The sequence below is a fragment of the Echiichthys vipera genome, assembly GCF_963691815.1.
Source record: "Echiichthys vipera genome assembly, chromosome: 23".
In the NCBI taxonomy this organism is placed as follows: Eukaryota; Metazoa; Chordata; class Actinopteri; order Perciformes; family Trachinidae; genus Echiichthys; species Echiichthys vipera.
The window spans coordinates 12,501-22,500 of NC_139848.1; the positions used below are offsets into that span (position 1 = coordinate 12,501).

A 10,000-nucleotide genomic window follows, 5' to 3' on the forward strand; every position below is an offset into this window, starting at 1 on the left:
GTTCAGAGGAAGTGAACGGTCGTACCAGGAAGTCGATGTTGTCGTCTTCGTTCTTAAAATGTTCCATCAACTTCTCAAAGCGCATCGACTCCGTGCACACCTGCAACACAGACACCAGTCAACCGAGCGACCGAGCGACCGAGCGACCGACCGACCGACCGACCGACCGGCCGACCAGGCAACCAACCAGGCAACCGACCGGCCGACCGACCGAGCGACCGACCAGGCAACCAACCAGGCGACCGGCCGACCGACCGACTGACCGACCAGGCAACCAACCAGGCAACCGACCGGCCGACCGACCGAGCGACCCAGCGACCGACCGACCGACCAGTCTACCACACAACCGAGCAACCGAGCGACCGACCGACCAGGCAACCAACCAGGCAACCAACCAGGCAACCAACCAGGCAACCAACCAACCAACCAGTCAACCAACCAGGCAATCCATCAACCAACCAACCAACTCCGTGCACACCTGCAACACAGACACCAGTCAACCGAGCGACCGAGCGACCGACCAACCAACCAGGCAACCAACCAGGCAACCAACCAACCAACCAGTCAACCAACCAGGCAATCCATCAACCAACCAACCAACTCCGTGCACACCTGCAACACAGACACCAGTCAACCGAGCGACCGAGCGACCGACCGACCGACCGACGGACCAGGCAACCAACCAGGCAACCGACCGACCGACCGACCAGGCAACCAACCAGGCAACCAACCAGGCAACCGACCGGCCGACCGACCAACCAGGCAACCAACCAGGCAACCGACCGGCCGACCGACCAACCAGGCAACCAACCAGGCAACCGACCGGCCGACCGACCGAGCGACCCAGCGACCGACCGACCGACCAGTCTACCACACAACCGAGCGACCGAGCGACCGACCGACCAGGCAACCAACCAGGCAACCAACCAGTCAACCGAGCGACCAAGCGACCGAGCGACCAGGCAACCAACCAGGCAACCGACCGACCGACCGACCGACCAGGCAACCAACCAACCACACAACCAGGCAACCAACCAGTCAACCGAGCGACCGACCGACCGAGCGAGCGAGCGAGCGACCGACCGACCGACCAACCAGGCAACCAACCAGGCAACCGACCAGGCAACCGACCGGCCGACCGACCGACCGACCGACCAACCAGGCAACCAACCAGGCAACCAACCAGGCAACCAACCAGGCAACCAACCGAGGGAGCGACCGACCGACCGACCGACCAACCAGTCAACCAACCAGGCAACCGACCAGTCAACCAACCAACCAACCAGTCAACCAACCAGGCAATCCATCAACCAACCAACCAACCAACCAGTCAACCAACCAGGCAATCAACCACCCAACCAACCAGGCAATCAACCAACCAACCAACCAACCAACCAACCAGTCAACCAACCAACCAACCAGGCAATCAACCACCCAACCAACCAACTAACCAACCAGTCAACCAACCAGGCAATCAACCACCCAACCAACCAACTAGTCAACCAACCAACCAACCAGGCAATCAACCACCCAACCAACCAACTAACCAACCAGTCAACCAACCAGGCAATCAACCACCCAACCAACCAGGCAATCAACCAACCAACCAACCAGTCAACCAACCAGGCAATCAACCACCCAACCAACCAGGCAATCAACCAACCAACCAACCAACCAACCAACCAACCAACCAGTCAACCAACCGACCGACCGACCGACCGACCGACCGACCGACCAACCAGGCAACCAACCAGGCAACCAACCAGGCAACCGACCGGCCGACCGACCGAGGGAGCGACCGACCAGGCAACCGACCGACCGACCGACCAGGCAACCAACCAGGCAACCAACCAGGCAACCGACCGGCCGACCGACCAACCAGGCAACCAACCAGGCAACCGACCGGCCGACCGACCAACCAGGCAACCAACCAGGCAACCGACCGGCCGACCGACCGAGCGACCCAGCGACCGACCGACCGACCAGTCTACCACACAACCGAGCGACCGAGCGACCGACCGACCAGGCAACCAACCAGGCAACCAACCAGTCAACCGAGCGACCAAGCGACCGAGCGACCAGGCAACCAACCAGGCAACCGACCGACCGACCGACCGACCAGGCAACCAACCAACCACACAACCAGGCAACCAACCAGTCAACCGAGCGACCGACCGACCGAGCGAGCGAGCGAGCGACCGACCGACCGACCAACCAGGCAACCAACCAGGCAACCGACCAGGCAACCGACCGGCCGACCGACCGACCGACCGACCAACCAGGCAACCAACCAGGCAACCAACCAGGCAACCAACCAGGCAACCAACCGAGGGAGCGACCGACCGACCGACCGACCAACCAGTCAACCAACCAGGCAACCGACCAGTCAACCAACCAACCAACCAGTCAACCAACCAGGCAATCCATCAACCAACCAACCAACCAACCAGTCAACCAACCAGGCAATCAACCACCCAACCAACCAGGCAATCAACCAACCAACCAACCAACCAACCAACCAGTCAACCAACCAACCAACCAGGCAATCAACCACCCAACCAACCAACTAACCAACCAGTCAACCAACCAGGCAATCAACCACCCAACCAACCAACTAGTCAACCAACCAACCAACCAGGCAATCAACCACCCAACCAACCAACTAACCAACCAGTCAACCAACCAGGCAATCAACCACCCAACCAACCAGGCAATCAACCAACCAACCAACCAGTCAACCAACCAGGCAATCAACCACCCAACCAACCAGGCAATCAACCAACCAACCAACCAACCAACCAACCAACCAGTCAACCAACCGACCGACCGACCGACCGACCGACCGACCGACCAACCAGGCAACCAACCAGGCAACCAACCAGGCAACCGACCGGCCGACCGACCGAGGGAGCGACCGACCGACCGTCCGACCAGGCAACCAACCAGGCAACCGACCGACCGACCAGGCAACCAACCAGGCAACCGACCGACCGACCGACCAGGCAACCAACCAGGCAACCACCCAACCAGGCAATCAACCAGTCAACCGAGCGAGCGAGCGAGCGACCGACCAACCAGGCAACCAACCAGGCAACCAACCAGGCAACCAACCAGTCAACCAATCAACCACCCAGGCAACCAACCAGTCAACCAATCAACCAACCAACCAACCAACCAGTCAACCGACCAACCAGGCAACCAACCAACCAACCAACCAGTCAACCAACCAACCAACCAAACGACCAACCAGGCAACCAACCAACCAACCAACCGACCAACCAGGCAACCAACCAGGCAACCAACCAACCAGGCAATCAACCACCCAACCAACCAGTCAACCAACCAACCAACCAGGCAACCAACCAACCAACCAGGCAACCGACCAACCAACCAACCAGGCAATCAACCACCCAACCACGCAACCAACCAACCAGTCAACCAACCAACCAACCAGGCAACCAACCAACCAACCAACCAGGCAACCAACCAACCAACCAGGCAACCGACCAACCAACCAACCAGGCAATCAACCACCCAACCAACCAACCAGTCAACCAACGAACCAAACAGTCAACCAACCAGGCAATCAACCACCCAACCACCCACCCAACCAACCAACCAACCACCCAACCAACCAACCAGTCAACCAACCAGTCAACAAACCAACCAACCAGGCAATCAACCACCCAACCAACCAACTAACCAACCAGGCAACCAACCAGTCAACCAATCAACCAACCAACCAGGCAACCAACCATCCAACCAGGCAACCAACCAACCAACCAGGCAACCAACCAACCAACCAACCAGGCAACCGACCAACCAACCGACCAACCAGTCAACCAACCAACCAACCAACCAACCAGTTAACCAACCAACCAACCAATTAACGTGTGTGTGTGTGTGTGTGTGTGTGTGTGTGTGTGTGTGTGTGTGTGTGTGTGTGTGTGTGTGTGAGTTTACAGTTTTGAAGTTGTCGAAGGCCGACAGGATGATCTCATGACCTCCTCTGACCAAACACACCGCCGCCAACAACTCCAGCACTAGGGCCTTCGTCCTGAGAGACAGACAGACAGGTGAGAGACAGACAGGTGAGAGACAGACAGGTGAGAGACAGATAGGTGCAGACAGACAGGTGCAGACAGACAGGAGCAGACAGACAGGTGCAGACAGACAGGTGCAGACAGACAGGTACAGACAGACAGGTGCACACAGACAGATAGGTGCAGACAGACAGGTGCAGACAGACAGGTGCAGACAGACAGGAGCAGACAGACAGGTGCAGACAGACAGGTGCACACAGACAGGAACAGACAGACAGGTGAGAGACAGACAGACAGGTGCAGACAGACAGGTGCAGACAGACAGACAGGAGCAGACAGACAGACAGGTGCACACACACAGGTGCAGACAGACAGACAGGAGCAGACAGACAGGAGCAGACAGACAGGTGCAGACAGACAGGAGCAGACAGACAGGTGCAGACAGACAGGAGCAGACAGACAGGTGCAGACAGACAGGTGCAGACAGACAGGTGCAGACAGACAGGTGCACACAGACAGACAGGTGCAGACAGACAGGTGCAGACAGACAGACGCAGACAGACAGGTGAGAGACAGACAGGTGCAGACAGACAGGTGCAGACAGACAGGTGCAGACAGACAGACAGGTGCAGACAGACAGGAGCAGACAGACAGGTGCAGACAGACAGGAGCAGACAGACAGGTGCAGACAGACAGGTACCTGGGGTTCCTGTTGTTGAGGCTGAGTGCGACCTCGTTGACGGCGTGCGGATGTGACATCACCATGTTGAATCCGTACTGAAGAAGATCGTCACACGTTATTTAAACTTCTTCATGTTTGAATATTAAATATTATTTATTATTATTATTTATTAATCATTAATAATCATCATTGATGATGCGTGCGTGACCCGTCACCTGGTAGTTCATGACGGCCCTCAGACACATGACGCACACGTGCACGTCGTCCTTCTTGCAGACGAGCCGTGAGTTCTTGAGCGTGCGTCGGCTCGGCAGCGTGTTGGAGCGCGTGACCATCGCCGAGCTGAGACACGAGCGAGAGTCAGAGCGGTTCAACGCCACCACGTCACGGCGACCACGTCACGCCGCTTTCACGTCTTACCTGATGGAGTGGCGAGCTGCTCGCGGCGCGGACGAGGACGGCGAGGGGAGGCTGCAGTCGCCGTGGAGATCCTCTATGGACCGACTCCAGGGAGAGTCGATGGACGAGACCTCGCCGCCGGCGTCCGACTGCTCGCCATCAAACCTGCACGCACGTCTGTTTCACCACGTGTTCATGTGTTCATTCATGTGTTCATGTGTCTGTGTGTTCATGTGTTCACGTGTTCATGTGTCTGTGTGTTCATGTGTTCATGTGTTCACGTGTCTGTGTTCATGTGTTCATGTGTTCATGTGTTCATTCATGTGTTCATGTGTTCATGTGTTCACGTGTTCACGTGTTCATGTGTTCACGTGTTCATGTGTTCATGTGTCTGTGTGTTCACGTGTTCATGTGTTCATGTGTTCATGTGATCATGTGTCTGTGTGTTCATGTGTTCATGTGTCTGTGTTCATGTGTTCATGTGTTCATGTGTTCATGTTCATGTGTTCATGTGTTCACATGTTCATGTGTTCACGTGTTCATGTGTTCACGTGTTCATGTGTTCATGTGTTCACGTGTTCATGTGTCTGTGTTCATGTGTTCATGTGTTCATGTGATCATGTTCATGTGTTCACATGTTCATGTGTTCACGTGTTCATGTGTTCACGTGTTCATGTGTTCATGTGTCTGTGTTCATGTGTTCATGTGTTCACGTGTTCATGTGTCTGTGTGTTCATGTGTTCATGTGTTCACGTGTTCATGTGTCTGTGTGTTCATGTGTTCATGTGTTCACGTGTTCATGTGTTCATGTGTCTGTGTGTTCATGTGTTCATGTGTTCATATGTTCATGTGTTCATGCGTTCACATGTTCAAGTGTTCATGTGTCCATGTGTTCATGTGTCTATGTGTTCATGTGTTCACGTGTTTACGTGTTCACGTGTTCATGTGTTCATGTGATCATGTCCTCATGTGTCCATGTGTTCATGTGTGTGTGTGTTCATGTGTTCATGTGTTCATGTGTTCATGTGTCTGTGTGTTCATGTGTTCATGTGTTTACGTGTTCACGTGTTCATGTGTTCATGTGATCATGTCCTCATGTGTCCATGTGTTCATGTGTGTGTGTGTTCATGTGTTCATGTGTTCATGTGTTCATGTGTTCACATGTTCATGTGTTCACATGTTCATGTGTTCATGTGTCTGTGTGTTCATGTGTTCATGTGTCTGTGTGTTCATGTGTTCATGTGTTCGTGTGTCTGTGTGTTCATGTGTTCACGTGTTCATGTGTTCACGTGTTCATGTGTTCATGTGTTCATGTGTCTGTGTGTTCATGTGTTCATGTGTCTGTGTGTTCATGTGTCTGTGTGTTCATGTGTTCATGTGTTCACGTGTTCATGTGTCTGTGTGTTCATGTGTTCACGTGTTCATGTGTTCATGTGTCTGTGTGTTCACGTGTTCACGTGTTCATGTGTTCATGTGTCTGTGTGTTCATGTTCATGTGTTCATGTGTTCATGTGTTCACGTGTTCATGTGTTCATGTGTCTGTGTGTTCACGTGTTCATGTGTTCATGTGTCTGTGTGTTCATGTGTCTGTGTGTTCATGTTCATGTGTTCATGTGTTCACGTGTTCATGTGTCTGTGTGTTCACGTGTTCATGTGTCTGTGTGTTCACGTGTTCATGTGTTCATGTGTTCACATGTTCATGTGTTCATGTGTTCATGTGTTCACGTGTTCATGTGTTCACATGTTCATGTGTTCACATGTTCATGTGTTCATGTGTCTGTGTGTTCATGTGTTCATGTGTTCACGTGTTCATGTGTCTGTGTGTTCACGTGTTCACGTGTTCATGTGTCTGTGTGTTCATGTGTCTGTGTGTTCATGTGTTCATGTGTTCACGTGTTCATGTGTTCATGTGTCTGTGTGTTCATGTGTTCACGTGTTCATGTGTCTGTGTGTTCATGTTCATGTGTTCATGTGTTCACGTGTTCATGTGTCTGTGTGTTCATGTGTCTGTGTGTTCATGTTCATGTGTTCATGTGTTCACGTGTTCACGTGTTCATGTGTTCATGTGTCTGTGTGTTCATGTTCATGTGTTCATGTGTTCACGTGTTCATGTGTCTGTGTGTTCACGTGTTCATGTGTTCATGTGTCTGTGTGTTCATGTGTCTGTGTGTTCATGTTCATGTGTTCATGTGTTCACGTGTTCACATGTTCATGTGTTCACATGTTCATGTGTCTGTGTGTTCATGTGTTCATGTGTTCATGTGTTCATGTGTTCATGTGTTCACGTGTTTACGTGTTCATGTGTTCATGTGTTCATGTGTTCATGTGTTCACGTGTTCACATGTTCATGTGTTCACATGTTCATGTGTCTGTGTGTTCATGTGTTCATGTGTTCATGTGTTCATGTGTTCATGTGTTCATGTGTTCACGTGTTTACGTGTTCATGTGTTCATGTGTTCATGTCCTCATGTGTTCATGTGTTCATGTGTTCATGTGTTCACTCACGTGACGGCGTACTGAGCGAAGGACAAATACTCGACCAGAACGTCGAGACCTCGATTCTCCTCATTCAGAAACTCTCTGACCCACCTGCAGACAGACAGGTGATCAGACAGACAGGTGATCAGACAGACAGGTGATCAGACAGACAGGTGATCAGACAGACAGACAGGTGATCAGACAGACAGGTCATCAGACAGACAGGTCATCAGACAGACAGGTAGACAAACAGACAGACAGACAGGTAAACAGACAGACAGGTAGACAGACAGACAGGTAAACAGACAGACAGGTAAACAGACAGACAGGTGATCAGACAGACAGACAGGCAGACAGACAGGTAAACAGACAGACAGGTAGACAGACAGAAAGGCAGACAGACAGGTAAACAGACAGACAGGTAGACAGACAGACAGGCAGACAGACAGGTAGACAGACAGGTAGGCAGACAGACAGGTAGACAGACAGACAGGCAGACAGACAGGTAGACAGACAGACAGACAGGCAGGCAGACAGACAGGTAGACAGACAGGTAGGCAGACAGACAGGCAGACAGGCAGACAGACAGGCAGACAGACAGGTAAACAGACAGACAGGTAGACAGACAGACAGGTAGATAGACAGACAGGTAAACAGACAGACAGGCAGACAGACAGGTAGACAGACAGGCAGACAGACAGGTAGACAGACAGGTAAACAGACAGACAGGTAGACAGACAGACAGGTAGATAGACAGACAGGTAAACAGACAGACAGGCAGACAGACAGACAGGTAAACAGACAGACAGACAGGTAGACAGACAGACGGGTAGACAGACAGACAGACAGGTAGACAGACAGACAGGTAGACAGACAGGTAGACAGACAGACAGGTAGACAGACAGGTAGGCAGACAGACAGGTAGACAGACAGACAGGTAGACAGACAGGTAGACAGACAGACAGGTAGGCAGACAGACAGGTGATCAGACAGACAGACAGGCAGACAGACAGGTAAACAGACAGACAGGTAGACAGACAGACAGGTAGACAGACAGGTAAACAGACAGACAGGTAAACAGACAGACAGGTAGACAGACAGACAGGTAGACAGACAGACAGGTAAACAGACAGACAGGTAAACAGACAGACAGGTAGACAGGTAAACAGACAGACAGGTAGACAGACAGACAGGTAGGCAGACAGACAGGTAGACAGACAGGTAAACAGACAGACAGGTAGACAGACAGACAGGTAAACAGACAGACAGGTAAACAGACAGACAGGTAAACAGACAGACAGGTAGACAGGTAGACAGACAGGTAGACAGGTAGACAGACAGACAGACAGGTAGGCAGACAGACAGGCAGACAGACAGGTAGACAGACAGGCAGACAGGTAGACAGACAGACAGGTAGACAGACAGGTAGGCAGACAGACAGACAGGCAGACAGACAGACAGTCAGGCAGACAGACAGACAGGTAGACAGACAGACAGGTAGACAGACAGGTAGGCAGACAGACAGACAGACAGACAGACAGGTAGGCAGACAGGTAGACAGACAGTCAGGTAGACAGACAGACAGGTAGACAGACAGGTAGACAGACAGGTAGACAGACAGACAGACAGACAGACAGGTAAACAGACAGGCAGACAGACAGACAGTCAGGTAGACAGACAGACAGGCAGACAGACAGACAGGTAGACAGACAGACAGACAGGTAGACAGACAGACAGGCAGACAGACAGGTAGGCAGACAGACAGGTAGACAGACAGACAGTTACCCGATGTGATTTGTACGAAGAGAAATCTCGAGTTCTCTGAGCATCTGAGTCGATTCCTGAACTCTTCTCCTGAACTTCTGCAGACAGACAGGTTAGAGCAGACAGACAGGTTAGTGACAGACAGACAGGTTAGTGACAGACAGACAGGTTAGTGACAGACAGACAGACAGGTTAGTGACAGACAGACAGGTTAAAGCAGACAGACAGGTTAAAGCAGACAGACAGGTTAGTGACAGACAGACAGACAGGTTAGTGACAGACAGACAGGTTAAAGCAGACAGACAGGTTAGTGACAGACAGACAGGTTAGTGACAGACAGACAGGTTAGTGACAGACAGACAGGTTAAAGCAGACAGACAGGTTAGTGACAGACAGACAGACAGGTTAGAGCAGACAGACAGGTTAAAGCAGACAGACAGGTTTGAGCAGACAGACAGGTAAAGCAGACAGACAGGTTAGTGACAGACAGACAGACAGGTTAGTGACAGACAGACAGGTTAAAGCAGACAGACAGGTTAAAGCAGACAGACAGGTTAGTGACAGACAGACAGACAGGTTAGTGACAGACAGACAGGTTAAAGCAGACAGACAGGTTAGTGACAGACAGACAGGT

At 52.2% G+C, this 10,000-nt stretch overlaps 1 protein-coding gene across 1 annotated transcript in view; it reads right to left on the reverse strand.

Moving 5' to 3' along the window:
• Positions 1-10,000, reverse strand: part of LOC310964690 (formin-like protein 2) — a gene marked incomplete at both ends in the record, with an annotated part of 28,956 nt that overhangs the window by 11,338 nt on the left and 7,618 nt on the right. The window contains 7 exon segments of the mRNA XM_083937945.1: positions 26-100; positions 3,964-4,057; positions 4,744-4,820; positions 4,941-5,067; positions 5,146-5,289; positions 7,630-7,713; positions 9,388-9,464. Of these exon segments, the coding sequence (XP_083794071.1) occupies positions 26-100; positions 3,964-4,057; positions 4,744-4,820; positions 4,941-5,067; positions 5,146-5,289; positions 7,630-7,713; positions 9,388-9,464 (678 nt within the window).